The sequence below is a fragment of the Balaenoptera physalus genome (assembly GCF_965194825.1).
Source record: "Balaenoptera physalus genome assembly, chromosome: 1".
Lineage (NCBI taxonomy): Eukaryota > Metazoa > Chordata > Mammalia > Artiodactyla > Balaenopteridae > Balaenoptera > Balaenoptera physalus.
In genome coordinates, this window is record NC_138882.1 from 28,909,445 (window position 1) to 28,932,158 (window position 22,714).

The 22,714-nt window shown below is 36.6% G+C and overlaps 1 protein-coding gene and 1 pseudogene across 6 annotated transcripts in view; both read left to right on the forward strand.

Moving 5' to 3' along the window:
- The window catches only part of LOC309664706 (tigger transposable element-derived protein 1 pseudogene), a 477,505-nt pseudogene that overhangs the window by 362,641 nt on the left and 92,150 nt on the right, over positions 1-22,714 (forward strand). The gene's annotated exons all lie outside the window — the stretch shown is intronic.
- Positions 1-22,714, forward strand: part of AKT3 (AKT serine/threonine kinase 3) — a 392,413-nt gene that overhangs the window by 69,158 nt on the left and 300,541 nt on the right. For 2 of the 5 annotated variants that reach the window (XM_082470477.1, XM_082470478.1), the window contains one exon: positions 11,597-11,657. The exons of the other annotated variants lie outside the window; for them this stretch is intronic. In XM_082470477.1, coding sequence (XP_082326603.1) covers positions 11,597-11,657 — 61 coding nt within the window. The remainder of the gene's footprint in view (positions 1-11,596; positions 11,658-22,714) is intronic. 5 annotated transcript variants of the gene reach the window in all.

Genomic DNA, 22,714 nt, shown 5'->3' on the forward strand with positions numbered 1-22,714 from the left:
ACGTCTGGTGGTGTGTTTTGGGGTGTCTGTGGCCTTATTATGATTTTAGGCAGCCTCTCTGCTAATGGATGGGGCTGTGTTCCTGTCTTGCTAGTTGTTTGGCATAGGGTGTCCAGCACTGTAGCTTGCTGGTCGTTGAGTGAAGCTGGGTCTTGATGTTGAGATGGAGATCTCTGAGAGATTTTCGCCGTTTGGTATTACGTGGAGCTTGGAGGTCTCTTGTGGACCAGTGTCCTGAAGTTGGCTCTCCCACCTCAGAGGAACAGCCCTGATTCCTGGCTGGAGCACCAAGAGCCTTTCATCCACACGGCTCAGAGTAAAAGGGAGAAGAAATAGAAGGAAAGAAAGAGGATAAAATATAATGAAGTAAAATAAAGCTCTTATAAAGCAAAGCTATACAGACAAAATCTCACCATGAAGCATACACATATACACTCACAAAAAAAGGAAAAGGGGAAAAATTTATATATCCTGCTCCCAAAGTCCACCTCCTGAATTTGGGATGATTCGTTGTCTATTCAGGTATTCAACAGATGCAGGCACATCAAGTTGTTTGTGGAGTTTTAATCCGCTGCTTCTGAGGCTGCTGGGGGAGATTTCCCTTTCTCTTCTTTGTTCGCACAGCTCCCGGGGTTCAGCTTTGTATTTGGACCCGTCTGTGCGTGTAGGTCGTCTGAGGGCGTCTGTTCCCCACCCAGACAGAATGGGGTTTAAAGGAGCAGCTGCTTTGGCGGCTCTGGCTCACTCGGGCGGGGGGGGCCGGAAGGATATGGATGCGGGGCGAGCCTGCGGCGGCAGAGGCCGGCGTGGCGTTGCAACAGCCTGAGGCGCGCCGTGCGTTCTCCTGGGGAAGTTGTCCCTGGATCACGGGAGCCTGGCCGTGGCGGGCTGCACCGGCTCCCGGGAGGGGTGGTGTGGATAGTGACCTGTGCTCGCTCACAGGCTTTTTGGGGGCGGCAGCAGCAGCCTTAGCATCTCATGCCCGTTTCTGGGGTCCGCGCTGATAGCTGCGGCTCGCGCCCGTCTCTGGAGTTCGTTTAGGCGGCGCTCTGAATCCCCTCTCCTCGCGCACCGGGAATCAAAGAGGCAAGAAAAAGTCTCTTGCCTCTTCGGCAGCTGCAGACTTTTTCCCGGACTCCCTCCTGGCTAGCTGTGGTGCGCTAACCCCTTCAGGTTGTGTTCACACTGCCAACCCCAGTCCTCTCCCTAAAATCCGACCGAAGCCCGAGCCTCAGCTCCCAGCCCCCGCCCGCCCTGGCGGGTGAGCAGAGAAGCCTCTCGGGCTGGTGAGTGCTGGTTGGCACCGATCCTCTTTGCTGGAATCTCTCCGCTTTTCCGTCTGCGCCCCTGTTGCTGTGGGGTCCGCGCTGATAGCCGCGGCTCGCGCCCGTCTCTGGAGTTCGTTTAGGCATCGCTCTGAATCCCCTCTCCTCGTGCACCAGGAAACAAAGAGGGAAGAAAAAGTCTCTTGCCTCTTCGGCAGCTGCAGACTTTTTCTCGGACTCCCTCCCGGCTAGCTGTGGTGTGCTAACCCCTTCGGGCTGTGTTCATGCCTCCAACCCCAGTCTTCTCCCTGTGATCCGACCGAAGCCCGAGCCTCAGCTCCTAGCCCCCGCCCGCCCCGGCGGGTGAGCAGACAAGCCTCTCGGGCTGCTGAGTGCTGCTTGGCGCCGAGCCTCTGTGCGGGAATCTCTCCGCTTTGCCCTCCACACCCCTGTGGCTGTGCTCTCCTCCGTGGCTCCGAAGCTTCCCCCCTCTGCCTCCCACAGTCTCCGCCTGCGAAGGGGCTTCCTAGTGAGTGGAAACCTTTCCTCCTTCACAGGTCCCTCCCACTGGTGCAGGTGCCGTCCCTATTCTTTTGTCTCTGTTATTTCTTTTTTCTTTTGCCCTACCCAAGTACGTGGGGAGTTTCTTGCCTTTTGGGAAGTCTGACGTCTTCTGCCAGCGTTCAGTGGGTGTTCTGTAGCAGCAGTTCCACGTGTAGATGTATTTCTAATGTATCTGTGGGAAGGAAGGTGATCTCCGCGTCTTACTCTTCCGCCATCTTGCCCTATTCCTGCATTACTGTTAATTGGTCTGTTCATATTTTCTTTTCCTTGCGGATTCAGTCTTGGGAGACTGTACCTTGCTAAGAATTTGTCCATTTTTTCTACGTTGTCCATTTTATTGGTGTATAGTTGCTTGGAGTAGTCTCTTATGATGTATTTCTGTATTTCTATGGTGTCATTTGTAACTTCTCCTTTTTCATTTCTATTTTGATTGATTTGGGCCCTGTCTCTTTTTTTCTTGATGACTCTGGTTAAAGTTTTATCAATTTTGTTTACCTTTTCACAGAACCAGCTTTTGGTTTCATTGATCTTTTCTGTTGTTTTTTTAGTTTCTATTTCATTTATTTCTGCTCTGATCTTTATGATTGTTTTCCTTCTACTAACTTTGGGTTTTGTTTTTCTTTCTGTATTTGCTTTAGGTTAGGTTGTTTATTTGATATTTTTCTTGTTTCCTGAGGTAAGCTTGTATTGCTATAAACTTCCTTCTTAGAATTGCTTTTGCCATGTCCCATTGTTGTGTTTTCATTTGTCTCTAGGTATTTTTTGATTTCCTCTTTGATTTCTGCAGTGATCCATTGGTTGTTTCGTAACATATTGTTTAGCCTCCACATGTTTGTGTTTTTTTTGCAGTTTTTTTCTTGTAGTTGATTTCTAGTCTTAGAGCCTGGTGGTCAGGAAAGATTCTTGATATGATTTCAATTTCCTTAAATTCACCAAGACTTGTTTTGTGGTCTAGCATGTGATCTGTCCTGGAAAATGTTCCATGTGCACTTGAAAAGAATGTGTATTCTGCTGCTTTCAGGTGGAATGCTGTCTCTATATATCAATTAAGTACATTTGGTCTAATGTGTTATTTAAGGTTGGTGTTTCCTTATTGATTTTCTGTCTGGATGATCTGTCAATTGATGTTAAGTGGGGCGTTAAAGTCCCCTACTATTATTGTATTACTGTCGATTTCTCCTGTTATGTCTGTTAACGTTTTCTTTATATATTGAGATGCTCCTATGCTGGGTGCATGTATTTTATAATTGTTATATCTTCTTCTTGGATTGATCCCTTGATCATAGATGGATGAGTGTCCATCTTTGTCTCTTGTAACAGTCTTTCTTTTAAAGTCTATTTTGTCTGATATGAGTATTGCTACTCCAGCTTTCTTTTGATTTCCATTTGCCTGGATACCTTTCTCCATCCCCTCACTTTCAGTCTCTATGTGTCTCTAGATCTGAAGTGAGTCTTTTGTAGGCAGCATATATGTGGGTCTTGTTTTTATATCCGTTCAGTCAGTCCAAGATTTCTGGCTGGAGCATTTAGTTCGTTTGTTTACACTTAAAGTAATTATCAGTATGTATGTTCTTATTGCCATTTTTAAAATTGTTTTGAATTTGTTTTGGTAGGTCTCCCCCCCCTTTTTCTTTTGTTCTCTTGTGATTTGATGAGTATCTTTATTTAGTGTTATGTTTGGATTCCCTTTTCTTTTTTGTGTGTATATCTGTTACAGGTTTTTTGTTTGTGGTTACCATGAGGTTTTTGTATGGCACTCTGTATATATACTTGGTTGTTTTAAGTTACTGATCTCTCACTTTTGAATACATTTTAACAACCTTACATTTGTACTCTCCTCCCCTCACAGTTACTGTTTTTGACATTGTATTTTACATCTAATTGTTCTGTGTATCCCTTATTGTGGATAGAGATGATTTTACTACTTTTGTCTTTTAACCTCCCTACTAGCTTTGTGTGTGTTCATGATTTCCTACCTTTATTGTATGTTTCCGTTTACTGGTGATGTTTTTTATTTCGTAATTTTCTTATTCCTAGTTGTGGCCTTTTCTTTTTTGTGTAGAGAAGTTCCTTTAACATTTGCTGTAAAGCTGGTTTGGTGGTGCTGAATTCTTTTAGCTTTTGCTTGTCTGTAAAGGTTTTGATTTCTTCATCAAATCTGAATGAGAGCCTTGCTGAGTAGAGCATTCTTGGTTGTAGGTTTTTCCCTTTCATCACTCTAAATATATTGTGCCATTCTCTCCTGCCCGCAGTTTCTGCTGAAAAATCAACTGATAGCCTCTATAAACCTTTTTTTAGTGTTGTGTTTTTAAGGTGTATTTATATTGATACACGAAGTTCTGATTTTTTCATTTTCACTGCTGCGTGGTTTTGCATGAATAAACCACACTTTTTAAAACTGTTCTGTTGAAGAGCTTTAAGTGGTTGCCAGTTTTTTACCCATTACAAGCAGTGCTGCAACAAATGTTTTTGTACATTCCCCATGTATATATGAAATTTTTATTGCAAATAGAAAATTGCTAGGTCATAGGGTATGCTCTGCCTTCACCTTTATTAGATTTTGTGTATTGTTTTTTGAAGTGGTTGTTAACAGTTTACTTCCACCAGCAGTTTGTGAGACTTTTCTTCTTGTCAGACATAACTTTTGTCATTCTGATGTGTGAGAAATGGTATTTTGGTGTTTTAAATTTGAATTTCTCTGGTTATTAATGGGGTTTCTAGTTCTTTTCATATGTTTATTGCTACGTAATTTCTTTCATAAATTGCATTTTCTACTCTCTGCCCCACCCCCTTTTTTGTATTAGATGGTTTGTCCTTGTTGATTTGTAGGAATTTTTCAGGAATTGATATTCATTATTTGTTATTTGAATTATAAATATTTTCTTTTAGTTTGTGGCTTGTCCTTTTAGTTGTATGAGTACTAACTTTTTTGTACCAAAACCTTTCATTTTCAATATAGATACATTTGTCAATCTTTTCCTTTATAATTTTGCTTCTGGTATTATTTTTAAGAACTTCCTTTCCTACATTGAGGTTATAACAGTCTTTTTATTTATTGTCTATTGCTGCATAACAAATTACCAGCAAAACCTATTTGGTTAAAAGAAACAATAAATATTTATTATTTCTTTTCATTTCTGGGAGCAGGGTGTTTGTGTGGTTATGATCTTGGTCTCTTATGAGGTTGCAGTCAACATGTCAGTCAGGGCTTCAGTCATCTGAAGGTTTAATTAGGGCTGGAGGACTTGCTTTTAAAGATAGCCTACTCAAATGGCCAGTGAGTTGGTGTAGGCTGTTGGTGGGAGGCCTCAGTTCCTCTTGATGTGATCCTTTACTAGGGCCACTTGAGTGTTATCATAATTTGGAGGCTGACTTCCCCTGAATGAGTGAGCCAGGAGATCACAGTGGAAACTAATGTCTTTTATGATCTAGGCTTTGAAGTCACAGACTGTCACTCAGCCTGTTCATTGTGGGAGGAGACCATCCTGGGACTGGAATACCAATGTGAGAGGATCATTGAAGGATGTCTTGGAGCCTCACTGCCAGAGTGTCTTACATTTTTTAATAAGATTCCTAAGAAAGTTATTTCACATTTAGTTCTTCTTTATTCCACCTTGAGGATGTTATGTTTTGTGTGTGTGTGTGTGTGTGTGTGTGTGTGGGGGTGTGTTAAGAAGGGGATCTAATCTTATTATTCTTCTAAAAGTATAATAATTGCCTCAATCTCATTTGTTGAGTAATCCATCATATTGTTCTTTTTATATGTGGGTTTGCTTCTGGGCTCTCTGTACTCTCTTTTAGCCTGCTTTTTTATTCCTGCACCAATACCACTTTACAACAAGTACTGATCTCTCTCAAACTCTTTTTACTCTTCTTCCCTACTGGCTTAGCTCTTCTTGTCTCCAAAGGTGATTAAGAGAGAAATTGTTAAATAAATCCATTTGATTTTTAGAATCAGGTTCTATGAAGAGTTCTGCTGGGATTTTGCTTAAGGAATATAAAAGTATAACCCTTTTTTCATTAAAAAATTAATAAGTGCTTAGTAAAGATTTGTGAAATATAGATAAGTTAAAAAAACTTAAAACAAATAAAGCATCCATAACCACATCACCCAAACATCATTATTGTAGCATTAAGAATTTTTAAAGTTTTGATTTTGTAAAAACTAAATCTTCTCTGTAACAAAAGCCGTCACATATTGGGGAAAAAAATAAGGATTAACATTTTTATTGTAGTGTGTGTCCATAAAACATTAAGATAAATAGAAAAATGGACAAAGAATATGAACAGGCATTTGTCAGAGGCGGATATACAGAGAAGTCCATATGCTCATTCCTCAAAGGTTAACATTTTCCACATTTGCATTGTCTTTCTTTTTTCTCTCCTTATCCTCCCTGTCATTTCCTCTCTGTCTCAGTGCTTTGTTCCTCCTTCCCCATCAATATATGGTATTTAAAATATATTTATATAGAAATATTTTAAATATATTTAAAGATACTTAGGTTCAGATACATAGATTTATTTTCTGAACCGTTTGAGACATGATGACCCTTTTACCTTTATGTACTTAAGTGTGTGTTTCCTAAAACTAGGACGTTATTTTACATAATTGAGGTATAGTTACCAAAATTAAGAAATGAACATTGATACAATGCTGTTATCCAGATATTGTCAATAATAACCTTTATAGCCCTCCCTCTCCAAAAAAATCCTGGATCATCATGCAAGAATCATTATGTGACATCATGATGTCTGGTCATGCAACTGATACATCAGTTGTCATGTCTCTTTAGTCTACTTTAATCAGGAAGCACATGATACTGCTTTGTCCCAATCCTGGTGATGTTAACTTTGATCACTGGTTACAATGGTGTCTACCAAGATTCTTCTCCATTGTAAGGTTATTATTATTCCCTCTGTAATTAATAAGAATCTTGTGGTGTGATACTTTTTTTTTTATTGATTAATTATTTTTGGCTGTGCTGGCTCTTCATTGCTGCAGGCAGGCTTTCTTTTTTTTTTTTAAGTATTTATTTATTTATTTATTTATGGCTGTGTTGGGTCTTCGTTTCTGTGCGAGAGCTTTCTCTAGTTGCGGCGAGCGGGGGCCACTCTTCATCGCGATGCGTGGGCCTCTCACTGTCGCGGCCTCTCTTGTTGCGGAGCACAGGCTCCAGACGTGCAGGCTCAGTAATTGTGGCTCACGGGCCTAGTTGCTCCGCGGCATGTGGGATCTTCCCAGACCAGGGCTCGAACCCGTGTCCCCTGCATTGGCAGGCAGATTCTCAACCACTGCGCCACCAGGGAAGCCCCCAGGCTTTCTCTAGTTGAGGCGAACCAGGCCTACTCTTCATTGAGGTGTGCGGGTTTCTCATTGCGGTGGCTTCTCTTGTTGCGGAGCACGGGCTCTAGGCATGCAGGCTCAGCAGTTGTGGCTCGTGGCCTCTAGGGTGCAGGCTCAGTAGTTGTGGCGCGTGGGCTTAGTTGCTCCGCGGCATGTGGGATCTTCCCAGACCAGGGCTTGAACCTGTGTCCCCTGCATGGGCAGGTGGATTCTTAACCACTGTGCCACCAGGGAAGTCCTGTGGTATGATACTTTGTGACCATATAAATATCTGGTTACTCCTCAAACTTTGGCCCACGAGTTTCAGCATGCAATTATGGTTCTTGTTTGAGTCAGCTGTTTGTTATTCATGGTGATTTTCTAATTTAGTTGTTCCTTTTTAATTTTAATTGACTTTTCACTACAAAAAAAGGTTCTCCTTCATGAGTCCTATTTTATTCAATGGATTATAGTCTTTTCCCATCATTATTAATTCTGAAATGCTCAAATTATCCTAGATTTGGCTCATGTAAGCCCTGAAAAGCTAGCTCTATATTCTTTTGACATGTTCCCATCAATTTGTGAAGACTTTCTGACACAATAAAATATTCCAGGCTCATCATATAGTTTCCCAGCTCTAGAATCAACCATTTCTCCAGGGAGCTCTGATTCCTTTTCGTGGGGAATAGTATTATCTTTCTTTTATTCTTAATTACCTTTATTCTTCATTACTGTATGTTTTTATTCTATCTTGATTTGTTCTATTTTTGCATGACTAACCATACTGCTTTAATTATTTAAGTTTTATAGTTTAGTTTATTATTTAATTATTAGATCTCTCTGGTAATATTTGACACTAGAGACCAATCATGTCTTCTTGCTTGTACTTCAGAACCTCATAATTCCTGTTTTTTTCTCGACCTGTTTGATTGTTTATGTCATGCTTCTTCTGGATTCTTCCTTGATTACGATTTTAAAAGGTAGATTTCACTAGGATCCTCTGAGGAACCAGGCAGTGTCACTGCTTATTCATTGCTGGTGGGAAATCTATACTGGTTCTGTTTCTCTGGGGACAATTTGATAATATGTATCAAAATTACAAATGTATATTCCCATCTTAGGAATGTATCCTTCAGGTATATTTTTACATTTTGTAATGATGTATATACAGGGTTATTCATACAAATATTGTATGTAATAGCAAAAGATTTGGAGATTATCCACAATAATCTGAAAACTTTATTAACGTTTTTCTCCCTTTTTCTAGTCATATCTGCATAAGGCTAGATTTTCTTCATATATGTCAACCAAAACAATATATTGTAGTAGAGTGAAACAAAAGCTCAAATGTCCATTAATAGTGGATAGGTTAAGTAAATAATGATACAGCAGTATAATGGAATATTATGCAGTTGAAAAAGAATAGGAAGAATAGTATTTCTATGGAAAATCATGGAAAAATCATTGCAAGTAAAAAGGAAAAGAGTAAGGTGCAGAACATATTATACAGCACTTTTTGTGTAAAGGAGGGGAACTAGATTATATAGTTTTATTTGCTCTATTGGCATAAGGAACTCTGGAAGGAAAAAGAAGAAACTAACACTTTTCCCCAGGAAGTAGGGTATGAACTGGGCAGATGACAGAGGTGTGATGAGACTCTTTACTGTATATACCTTTTTAATCTGTTTGATTTTTGAGACTTGAAAATATCAGTACCACCTGTTTAATTCAATTTTTTAAACGTCTTACAGTATAACTTCCACCTGGTTTTGGCACAGTACGAATTGGGGCTTTTTACTAGTTCTAAACCACTGGCCCACAGCATAAAATGTTTCTCAACACACTGTATGCAGCCTTTTGTCTCAATAGCTTTATACCTCGCCACTTCTGGCTCCATATTTTACATTCTAGCAACACTGAATTTCTTCTGGTTCTTCTCACACGTGGCACTGTTTCATACCTGTGTATGTTTTACCTATGTCTTCTTCATATTCGTCTTTTAAGAATCAGTTTGTCTGTGGGAAGCTGTTCTGCACCTCTGCAGGCTGAGTTGGGTGATTGTCGTAATACTCTGTGTATTTGTCTAGTAGTGCTCTTATCATTATTGCATTTTAACGTTCAGCTCCTTGTATAGTACCTAGATATATAGACTCAAAGATTTGCTTCAATTTTTTTTTTTTTTTAATAACTCTGTGTGTAGGGTATGGGTCATCTCTCAAAGAGCTTGTAGTCTTTAATGGAGACATACATGTAGGAATGTAACGTAAGACAGAGAGTAATAAGTGAGACAATAAGCAAGGTTATATTTCCAAAGAAGTTCTTTTACATGGGTCTTGAAGATGTGCCATGGTCCAGACGGAGACATTTTAACAGGACCTGTTAAAGAGCAGCAAATAATCCGGTGTAGCTTCAGTGTAGGGAATCATGACTCAAGGTGAATTGGGAAGGAAAGGAAAAACAGGGACAGATTGTGAGAGACCTAACATTCTAGTCTGAGGAATTTAAATAGTATCTTGTAGGCAGAGTAGGACTATCGAATGTTTTTGAACAAGGAGCCAATCTGATCTGTGTTTTAGGATGATTACTTTTATACTTTCTGTAGAGTGGTTTGAAAAAGGAAGCTATGAGAGACAGGGGCATCTGTTCAGATATTTTATACTGTAAACTACAGTGTTGAATATGGGATCAAAAACGAACAGGCAGCTACATTTTCAAACTCCATGTTTTTGTCCATATAGTCCATTCAACCTAGAATGATCTCTTATTCCAAAACTGACATTCTATTCGTCTTTGAAGAGACAGCTTATATGTAACATCTACTAGTAATCCCTGATAAATTCCCTCCAATTGTAATTAATTGTACCCTGTTCTGACTGCCTTTCATTTACTTATGACTTTTTTCATACTCTACCTATCTCATAATAGTTGTCTCACTCACCCCTGGAATTAATTGCTTCCTTCTGGAAACCTTTGTGTTACTTTATTTGACCTACTCATACAACACTCAACACATTGTATTATTGTTTGATGTTTTTTCTGTTTATTTCAATAAACATTTCTTGGGTACCAAACCTGGAGGAATTCATACTTTGGCAGTCCATATATTTGTTTATAATATATGATTAGATGTATGAGTTTTTTAGGGCAACTTTATTTTGATCTCTTGCACATAACATAGTTGGTTACTTATTAGGAACTCAATATTGTAGAGACATTAGTGGAACAGTATTAGTTAAAAGCCAGGTTTAAATCCCGACTCTACCACTGTAGCCTGGATCCTCTGTAGGGAAGTTATTTAGCCTATTTAAGCCATAGTTTTCTCACTTGTAAAATGGGGAATTAGTCAGCTTGGGCTGCCATGACAAAATATCATAGACTGGGCAGCTTAAATGACAGAAAGTTATTTCTCACAGTTCTGGAGGCTGTGAAGTCTGAGAGCATGGTTTCAGCATTTTTGGGTTCTGGTGAGGACTTTCTTCCTGGCTTGCAGGCAGTACCTTTTTGTTGTGTTCTCACATGGTGGAAAGAGACACAACAAGCTCTCGGATGTCTCTTCTTATAAGGGTACTAACGCCATCGTGAGGGCCCCACCCTTGTGACCCCATCTAAACCTAATTTCTTCCCAAAGGCCCCATCACGTTGGGGGTTAGGCTTTCAACATAATGAATTTGTGGCGGGGGTACAGACAGTCCATAGCACTATCTTATACAGTGGTTTTGAGAATTAAATAATTTATGGAAAGCATTTAGCACTGTGCCTCTAACATAAAAAGTGATGTGTTCAACCTGTTGTCATCATTGTCATTATTTTGACTTGGCATAAATTTTGCATATGGGGTAATGGAGGAAAATTAGAGATGCATTAGTGATTTTTCTCTTCATTGATGGAGGATATGTGATCATATTAATTATGAAGGGAAATGTAGGAAGAAGAGGAGGATTGCAGGCATTCTGATTAGAGGTGCTTTCTTCACTCTATCAAGAGACAAGGAGAAGATGGATGCAGATGTTAGGTTTATAGATGTAGCATAAAAATGCTAAGAGTAGAAGAAAAGAGAACCTTTAATATTCTTTATATGTATATGATCTTTAAAATGCAATTCTTAATTGTTTTTATTCAAATCTTTATTTTTCTTTTCTCTGATTTCATTGATAAAGGTGTTTTTCTGTGAGCCCAGGAAGGCAGAAATATCATTTATATCTTCATCCACAAATAATACTAAATTTGTTTTGCTGGATTTTGAAAAGTTCTGTTTCAGACATTTTGAATCTTAGACATATTTTGACATTTTAGAATTGGAGTATAATATATTCCTATCCTCTAGCTTGTGGATTTACTTTCTCCTCTCTAAGTTAATGAATCAAGGGTTTATTAGCCTTTCTAGAACTTTAAGTATCTCTAATTCTTTCACTTTTGGCAATAATTCTCCACATTTACTTTATAGAGTCCCTTTGGTGGAGCCCACAGGCGGAGAGGAAGCACAGGATTCATAAGATGGAGGGCGGGTGAGTGACTGAGAATTTGGGCTGGACTTGGGAAAAAAGTGGTAGTGGTTGCACCTTAATAATAGGAATAAATTTGAAGTGTAAGTTGGGACATTACATTGTCTTGGTCAGGTCTGTAAAGATAATGGAATGGTTTTGAGTTTTTTCTTTATGTAAATTTATTAATAATTTATATGACATAGCTATCATGCCATCTGTACTACGATTTTATCAAAATTCACACTGTGAGCACACAGTTGACAGTTTGCAGGAACATAGAGCAAATAGTTTATCCTAGACTACATCTTTTCTTTGGTAATAGTGGTCAAAAATACATCATTAAATTGTGGTTTGGGACTTATCTTTTTTGTTTTAATAACAGAAATTTCACCTCTTAATAATATAACCTTAAATTGGCATGCAGGTTTACTGATGAATTTATGGATTTTCTGTGAGTGTATGTAGTGGTATGTAGTTAGATGAGACTGATTGTAATGTTATAAAGTAGAAAAAGTTTGTCTCTAGGACCCTTTCACTGCTTTTTCCTTTTTCCTTCAACCTCCTCATTTAGGAGTTATCCTCCATAGGCCTTTCCCTGTTTTATCTCTATCAAAAGAAATCCCCCAGTACTTTAGGGCCTTGACAGGTTATCTTTGAAAGACGAATAGATACATTAAATGGCAGATTTTTTAACATTTAATTGGGGCTTTTGAAAATCCAAACAGAATTTCCTTGTGGTGAAACTTGGAACACTGACTGACATCTGTTGGGAGAAATATTTTCAGCCAAGAGAGTTTTCTGACTCTGCTCCTTAAGTGACAACCTGTTGCCAGGTAGGAAGGGAACGAACACTGTTACATGCTAGTGTCTGAGCATCTGTGCCAGGTGCTTTATACAATATCATTTGATCCTCACAGGGAGCTTTGTGAGATAGGCATTCTTATTCACATTTAACAAAAGAGGATCTGAGAGAGTCACAGACAGGTGAAGTGACCTTCCTAAAGAGGTCACATCGGAGGCACATCTTAAAATCAGGACTTTCAGACTCCAAAGCTTTTACATTTACCAGTAGACCAGTATTTGACAGTCATTTTATTTTTTTTGTTTAATCTATAATTCTTTTTGGTGAACATAAAATATCTTGCCCTCAAGAATTCCTTTACGTGTTTCTATAGAGAGGGTTCCCCATCTCCTTCGTAAGACACCACTTAGATCCTGCTGCTTGTGGTTGATTAGTCTTGAACTTTTTATTGTGTTTTTGGCTAGGAGTATAAAATTGCCTTATTAGCAGAGATGGTCAACACTACAACATTCAGCTCTAAACGTATTGAGTTAGATTTGTTTGTTTTTAGCAGATTGGCCAACTTTGAAGTTTGTACTTAGAGTAAGGAAGTGTATGACATATACTTCCTAAGTACATATACTCTAAGTGTATATACAATATGACAACTGTATATATGTGAACTATAACATTTGGGAATTATCACAGCAAGAATGAATACATTTCTCGTTATTGATACTTTTGAACAGGTATGTTCAGTATTACAAAACATTTTGAAAATGTTCATTCGACAAAGAATTATAAAGTGCTTGCTATGTGCCAGGGCTATACTAAATTCTACACTGAACACAACACTAAAAACACATGGTTTCTGCCCTCAGTGAGATGATAGTTTAGAAGGGAGACAAACTTGTGAGGTAACTATTAAAATACGCTATAATCATTACAGTTATGGAGTCGTGTAGAAGGAAGAGTGGGTGCACTATGGAAGGACAAGTTAATTGTGCTTGGGTGACTTGGAAAGATTTTGAGAAGAGGTAGTTTAAACTGAAGGCCGAATGTATTCTTGACTACAGGACAATTCATGATCTGCTCAAACATACTGTATACACAACATTTGCACGGACAGCATTTCCCTTACTTGTATGCATAAATGTAGTATTAAGTTTGAACACTTAGTGTTTTCCCTGTACCTCTAAATCATACATCCTCCATATATCTTTTAGAAGGCTTCTCCTGTAGTTGCTTGTTTCCCTTTATTTTTCTGTTCTGCTGCTGTAAAATTTCTCTGGTTTTTGGAAAGAGGCAGACTAATTGCTGGATACTAGAGGAAAGTTAAATTTATGATGATTGCTCTATTTCTACATTCATTACAACAGTTAGTAGTGAGTGAAGCATCACAATGATGGTGGGAAATGGTGAGGAGAGCAGGGTAATGGAACTAGGCGCCTGATTGCTTTATTATTTTTACTGTTGCACAAATGGTTTTCTTCTATTTAGAATAATCTAAGGACTGAAAGTATGACTAGCTATGTTCTTGAGCTGAAAGTGAAGTTAGAAGACAGTTGTCTGGAGGGAAACATTGCATTCAGTGGTATATTAATTATTTCCTGGCCCATTTTGATTGTAAGGCTTTTTGGTGAATTATACTTATGAAGAGTTCCCCTATGAGTAAGTATTAGGATACTTGCCTATCTGTCTCTAATATACGTGCTGGTTCTCATAGGCAGACACATTGGCAGATGTTAAGGCAATTCAGTTTAGTTGAGAAACCACATGATATTATGGAAAGAGCCCTGCACCAGATGTTAGGAAAGCTGAATTCCGGTCCTGCCTCTGGCTCTTAGGTAATTTGTTCTCTGCCTTTGAGCTAGTCAGGTAACCTCTCTTAGGCCTCAGTTTCTTGCTTTTTAAATACTAGGTTAGGATAATGCTCCCTAAGGTATTGCTCAACTCACACTTTAATCATTTTATTATTGACAAGGGATTTATTCACCTACCAAATCTTTATTGAGTGCTTTCATATTTCAGGTTCTGTGCTAGGTAGGTATAGTCAAAAAGAGACATGGAGGATAGTCATAGATCAATGGGAGAGAACTGAGAGTTGAGAAACTTGTACAACTCTGGTAAATTTTTGACAAAGGTAGCAAGACCATTCACTGCAGGAGAATAGTCTTCAACAAATGATGCTGGTACAACTGGATTTCCACATGCAGAAGAATCAATTTAGACCCCTACCTCATACTGTATACAAAAAATAACTCAAAATGGATTAAAGACCTAAACATAAAAGCTGAAACTATAAATCTCTTAGAAGAAAATGCATAAATCTTTGTGATCTTGGAATGGGCAGTGGTATTTTAGATTTGATACCAAATGCATGAAGCAACCAATGGAAAATTGATAAATTGGACCTCATCAAAATTAAAAACTTATATGTCAAATGACACTCTTAAGAAAGTGAAAAGACAACCCACAGGATGGGGAAAATATTTGAAAATCATATAGCTGATAAAGGTCTAGTACCCAGAGTATATCAAGAATTTTTATAACTCAATAATAGAAAGACAGCCCAAACTAAAAATGGGCAACGGATCTGAATTGACATTTTTGCAAAGAAGATACACAAATGGCCAATAATTCATGAAGAGGTGCTCAACATCATTAGCCAGCAGAGAAATGCAAATCAAAATCACATGAGATATCACTTCACACCCATTAGGATGGCACTAATCAAAAAGATGGATAATGAAAAGTGTTGGTGAGGATATGAAGACATTGGAACCCTCATACACTGCTTGTGGGATTGTAAAATGGTGCAGCTGCTTTGGAAAACAATTTGGCAGTTCCTTGAAAACTTAAACAGAGTTATCATATGATCCAGCAGTTTTGTACCTAGGTATATACCCAAGAAAATTGAAATCATATGTTTATACAAAACTTGTATATGAATATTCATAGTATCTTTATTCATAAAAGCCCCAAAGTGGAAATAACCCAGATGTCCAGTAACTGTTGCATGGGTAAACAAAATATGGAATAATCCATAAAATGGAATATTATTTAGCCAGAAAAGTAATGAAGTATACATGCTATAGCATGGATGTACCTTGAAAACCTTATGCTAAGTGAAAAAAGTTGGATATGAAAGGCCACATATTGTATGATTCCATTTATTGAAATGTCCAGAATGGGCAAATCCGTAGAGACAGAAAGTAGTTTAGTGGTTGTCAGGGCTAGGAGGAAGAGGGAATGGAGAGTGACTGCTAATGGCTGCTAATGGGTTTAGGGTTTCCTTTTAGCGTGATGAAAAGTTCTGAAATTACTGGTGATGGTTATACAACCTTGTGAATATATTAATACTAAAAACAAAACTGTACACTTTAAAATGGTAATTTTATGGTATGTGAATTATATCTCAATAGTTTTTTTGTTTTTAAAAGACATGGTCCTTTCCTTCATGGTGCTAAAATGAACTGTTAATATGATAGGGATAATAAAGGGTTCCATGGGAGGATACAGTATGACATTCTGTCCTACTGTGTGGAGTTGGGGGTCAGACTCCTGGAATAAGTAACATTAAAATGGAGACCTGAAGAATGAATTGAAGTTACGTAGGTGAAAAAACTGGTATAGTGGAAATTAGGAAACAGGGACGAATATATCAGAATTAATAGCTTAAAGCCAATTTTAGTTCTAACAGGTATAGGGCTCCTACCTCTGGCACTATGTAAGATTGTCACAGATCTTTTACCTTGAGTAATTTAATTATCCTATAATGTGTATTATGAAAAAATTATATATCTTAACCTTCTTGGGAAAACATTTATTTTTCATGATTTGATTCTAAATATTTAAAAATTTTAGTGTATGACATTTTATAATTTTAAATTTTCATGAAACCAGAGATAGATTCTATAATTTGTTTATGCTGGGGTTTTTTTTCTCCCCTTTATTTGTATATTTTATAAGCCAAGTTTTCAACCTTCCTTCATATAAAAATTCTACTGTTTTCTTTCCTTTTGACAGTTTGAGGTTAATTTCAGATCTTTGTAAGCATTATTTGCTATAGAGTTGGGATAAATACAAATGTTTGTTCCTCTTTGCTGTTAGGTAATAAAGTATTTTATTAAGAAGAAATTTCAAACATATACAAAAGTAGAGAGAATAATATTGTCACCACCCATGTAATCAACACCAGCTTCAAAAATTTCCAACTCATAGCCAATCTCATTTTATTATATACCCACCTATTCCTTCACTTCCTAAATTATTTGGAAGCAAATCTCAGAAGTTACATCACTTTATATGCATGTTCATATATCTCTTAATGAGAAGAATTATTTTCTTTTTAATACGTATTATTGAGTATTTTTTAACTTGGAAATTTTTCCATATGAAAACAAATTATTTAAAAAGTTATCTCTTGCTGGAAATGAATAGCTAATTTGTTACTCTTTTATATGGTTTTAAAATTTGCTTATATACTGTGTTCATTTCTTCTAATAAATATTAGGTATGCTTATAAAATGATAAAGTTGATGTTATGAGAATGTGGTTCATAGTCTTTATGTTCCTCGTTGTGATTAATTATGATTAACTAGGACTTAGGCATGGTAAAACTTTACAGCCAGTAGTTATGTCCTTTTACCGTATTCAGTGGGCTTTTCTGCTTTGCCTTATGGGAGTGTCTGTATCATTTAACATTATGGGCTACCAGTCCTTGTTGAACACACATCTCTCTTGGCTTCCCTGACATTTGACTTTCTTGGTTCATCCCTGTATTGGAGTGCTCTTTTACTGACACATTATCTTTTGATATCCACTACATGCGACTATATCTCATCCTTATTCTGTTCTTGAGCCTCTTCTGTTCTCTCTGCAAACTCTTATTTCTGCTGTCATGCTGCATGACATCATAAACATACATTATGTATGTATTAGTGAATCCCAAATATTTGTTACTAGTCAATGAAAGAACCTCTCTTTAATGTTCTAGTTGATTATTTAAAATGTTCCCATGGATATCCCATTGTCATGATAAATTCAGATTTTCAAAATTTTCATCTTTTTTTTTCATTAATACTGATTCGCCTTCACCTTTCCTCTATTGACAAATTATTAGACTTCTTCAAATCACTAGGCTAGAAATATTCATATCTTCCTCCTCTTTCAACCTCCTATGCACATCCTATTATCTTGTTCTGTTAACTCTTCCTTCAAAATGTTATTTGCATTTTCATTATTATTACCTATTCTTAGCATTTCCTTTAGGAAATTTCCTAACTACCTTTAGGTCATCTAAGTGCTCTTCTCTGTGATTCCCTAAACCCTGTGTGTTCTCCACAGTCAAGATGATGTATATACATGTCTCTCCCTTATTAGAATTCATACTCTTCAGGGGCTAAGATTGGATTTCATTCATGCTGCGACCATAGTACATGAGACATAGTAATATTCATTAAATTGTTAATTGAATTGAATTGGATTTCTAATCTCTTTACCTACTGTATAATATCCTGTAATATCTAGCTAAGGTCTTGTCTTTCCCTTGCAGTGCATCCTATATAAAGTACTCTTTGAGAATCCAATAAAAGCACTACAGTCTCTATCAACGTGCCCTGTAAATTTCTGTCATGGAACTTATTGCAATCTAAAATTATTGTTTATTTTCTTTTTTATTATCTTTCCCCCCTTTGAATGTATTTCCTGTGATGGTAGGGACCATGTCAGCCTTACACATTTTATATATACATTCTAATATATATGTAAGTATACATTTTAATATAACCTTGCACAGGGTAGGACCTTAATAAGTACCTATTGAATATGAATGGGTATGCTTCCTGCTTAGTTGAGAGCAGTGTACTTATATATAATACAAATAATTTCACAGCAGTTACAAACCTTAAACTTTGAATCTTTGTTTTATTGTTATCAGACTGATTTTTTTTTTTTTTTCTTTTTTGGCCATGCTGTGGTGCTTGCGGGATCTTAGTTCCCTGACCAGGGATTGAACCCGGGCCCTCAGCAGTGAAAGTGCAGAGTCCTAACCACTGGACTGCCAGGGAATTCCCAGACTGATTTTTTCTAAAACAGTACTTTCTTTGGTAAAAAGTCTAGTCAAACTCTTCTACCAGACATAAGACAGGTTCTGGGAATACAAAGATAAATAAGAACATCATTCCTGATTTTTATGGAATTTTGGAATAAAGAGAAAGAAATGCTTAAATATGCTTGTGGAGGTCATGGAAAGCTTCCTAGAGGACATCTGTTATCTCTAAGGTTTTTTCAGCTCAAAAATTGTATAATTCATAGGTGCCATTTTCCTTAGCAGTAACAAAAACTTTGGTAGCCGCAAAGAAAAGACTGACTGCTACCAGCAGGATATTCTTAGCTGTTCCCATGGCTGCCCTCATTCTGATTAATTTGAATATTTACTTCAACCTAAGTAGTAACTTTGGAATTGAAATCTAATTCCTTACTAGATAGAGATTATTTTTAGATTACCCATTATTTTGTTAGCTGGGATAACTCAAAGGAGAATTCAGCAGTGTTGTACATGGCGTTACTGAAGCCAGTACAAGCTTTCCTTGTTTGTGGTTTGTTTGATTTTTGTTTGGTTAACAAGGGAATTAGGAGATATTTGCACTTAGCACTACTAATACACTATTTTTATACTTAATTTATACAACCAATTTACTTATTTTTGTTTTCACTTTCATTCCCATTAGAAGGTAAGCTCTGTGAGAGCAGAATTTTTGTCTGTTGTGTTCATTGCTCAATAAATATTTGTTGAATGAATACTTAAGAAGTCTATTGGTAGCCTTAACAGGGTAGTTCGAATAAAATAGTGGGGATGGAAGCTGGTTTACATGGTTGAGGATAGCCTGAGCTGATAGTGATTTAAAAATCAAACAAGAATAGGTTTTTTCCCCTCCTTTTAAAACATGTGATAAAGAATATTTATGAAAATTCCCTTCTTAGCCACTTTTGTTTCTTTTTACTGCTGATAGCTTGTCAAATCTCTTTAAAATGAGCATGTCCTATTAGGTTTCTTTTTTGTAATTTATATAGGTTTCCTAATCATTAAATTTATTTATTACTGTAAGTCATATGATCTCAACTTCTTATGACTTTTTAGGTTTTTGAGAAAATGAAAATTTTAGCTGTTCTTTTCTTTAACCTAAATATAGCTGTGAAATGATGTATCAGTAAATAGTTTTAGACCTTAGATTAATTTTATTTTTTAAAATTGCTAAGCAAATGTGTACCAAAAGTAAATATGTGTATAAATGTCTTTACATTATTCAGAATTCTAAAATTAGACATCTGTCTAATGATTGTTGTTCTACATTTTGCTAAATGATTAATAGTAATTAAAAGGTTAAATATAAGCTGAAGAAAGCTTTGAATTTTGAAATATTTGCAACAGCTAGTAATCTGACTGATGCAGACGTTTTTGTCAAAGTTGAAAAAGTTAGAGCTAATTAATTTCTTGGGAGACATATGATGAAATTGTAGGTGTGATAACATATTTGAGTAACATATGGTAGTTATGGGGCACCTTTCTAATGATTGAGCAGCCAGTTAAATACAGACTTTTTTGGTTGTTTTTCTTTTATTATCGTTCTTTGTTACTGTGTATTTTTAAATTAATTTAGCTTTCCGGAGGTCAGTACTCAGGATTTAATGATTTATATTTAAAATATTAACATGAACACTTTACTCTGAATTGGCATAAATTTAGTAAAAAGTTTTCTTAAAAATACATCCCTTTTTTTCCCTCAGCATATGCATGTATTATACTTACATGATTAAAAACAAATCTGGGGGCTTCCCTGGTGGCACAGTGGTTAAGAATCTGCCTGCCAATGCAGGGGGCACGGGTTCGAGCCCTGGTCCAGGAAGATCCCACATGTCGCAGAGCAACTAAGCCCGTTGTGCCACAACTACTGAGCCTGCACTCTAGAGCCCGCGAGCCACATCTACTAAGCCCTCACTCTAGAGCCCGCGAGCCACAACTACTCAGCCCGTGAGCCACAACTACTCAGCCTGTGTGCCACAACTACTGAAGCCCGTGCGCCTAGAGCCCGTGCTCTGCAACAAAGAGAAGCCACTGCAATGAGAAGCCCATGCACCACAATGAAGAGTAGCCCCTGTTCACCACAACTAGGGAAAGGCCGTGTGCAGCAACGAAGACCCAACACAGCCAAAAATAAATAAATAAAATAAATTAATAAAAAAAAATACAATATGCTCTTTAAAAAAAAAAAATTAAAAAAAATCCAGTGTTTGGGGGATTATACTCTCAGTACACATTGTTTAACTCAAATTACCCTTGAATGAAGATCCCCCCAATGTTATGTGGTTACCTTTGATATACATACAGCACATATAGATACATATTTTAAAAATTTAGCTGTATTTTTCTCTCATAAGGATTCACTATTTGTATTTGAACTAATTTCCTTCCTTCCAGTCTTACTTTCTGAATACTGCTTGATTCCGACAACAGATTAAAAAGGAAATAACCATTCTGTTTTTAAAATAGTATCTAATACCTTGGTAGAGGAAGTTCTGAGTTAAGAATTTTGCAATAGAGACAAGTTAAGTAGTGACTTAGAGTTTTTCATTTTTTTAAAAGTTGGATTTTTACCAAAATTTTTATGATTGTAATCTAGTGTATAAATTAAAAATTTCTAACTATCATTCAAAAATATGCACAGTAAAATAAGTTCAGGATGGAAATGCTTCTGTTGTGCTGCAGAGCCAGCCACTGGAGGGTGTTCAAGTTAACTTCTCTTGGTCTCAATATTCTGCTGATTAGGTTGATGAAATGAAAAATAAATGTGAAGGCTGTGCTTTTCTAAGTCTTCTGATATTAAATGAAAAGTGGTATTTGCATCTAAAATGAAATAAACTGAAAAGGAATATAATTTTAAACCTTAAAGGAAAGGTATTGTGAAAATTCTAGAGTTATGAATGAGATAAATATAACATTCCTTTGGTTTCTAATCTAGAAACTATTCAGAATCTTACTGTATTTTTTAATATTCTTACTTTAAAAATTTGCGTACAGTTAGAGGATCTAACGTGTCTAGAAACCTCCCAAATTGATTTACTAAACGTTTTTATATTACCACAATTGTTTTCGTTTAAATTTGAGTATCCTACAAATAATTTTGGTGTGGACATCTGTTCTATGAATTCTTCCCTGTTCTGAATCTGTTGCAAAGTTTTCCTTGTCAGTTGACATGCTTTTTTAGCCCATGGTGACAAAGACAAATATTCATGAGGGGACTGCTGGAGTATTTTGCTCCAGCTGGGCTCTGAACTTAAGCCTTAAGTAGTAAAGGTGAACTTTCAAGTGACTCACAATAAAGCACTTACTTTCTCATTAATTTAATAAAATTTCTAAAATTTGAATTATTACCTAATTATCTGTGAACACTGAGTCTTAAAGATAGCAGGATTTTCTGCATATAGCTTACCAGTTTGAAAAATGACTTTAGAGATTTATTCCAGTGCTGTAAATTTTAAATAATTTAATTGGTAAGATTGTTATGGTGATTAGCATCTCCAGAAACAAAATCCTAGTGAATAGACTATTCACTTTTTAGAACTTATGAGAGTTTCAGTAGAGTAAAATAATGATTTAGAAATTAATTGATTGGTTTTGTTAATTATCTACAATAATAATCATTAAATTGGATAATTTAAAAAATTAAAGTAATAATCCGTATAATTCTAGTAGTAGGCAGTATTTAAAGACGAATGGAAAGATAATAGTTTTTCATTCAGTAGGAAAATTTGATATTTGATTTGGTTTCATAGTTGAATAATTTACTTAGACATAGCATTTTTTTGCTTTATAAGTTGTTAAAATATTTTTTATTCTGGTAAGTCTTTATGTCATAAAGTAAGTAAATGACAGATATCAAATCCATAAGCCAACATTAAAATTCACTATAAAACTTGGCCCCAATTCTGAAAGCTATGGTTCATTCTAGAAATGTTTCTGGAACAGTTAGTGAATGATTTTGGAAGATGAGATTTACATTTTAAATACAGTGTCAACAGTCTTTACCTTGCCATGCATAATTTGTGTTACCAGATGTGCTGAGGTCAGTGTTTTAACCATTCACATCTTATTTTCTGAAATTACTTAGTAACTCTTGAAGGGATTTATGATCAAAAAGAAGGTTTTGAAGGAAAGTATGTTAAGAGTCTTATTAATAGTATGGAAAGCAGTCCATTTTGTGGAGCATGATGTGCTCTGTCACATGGAAACATT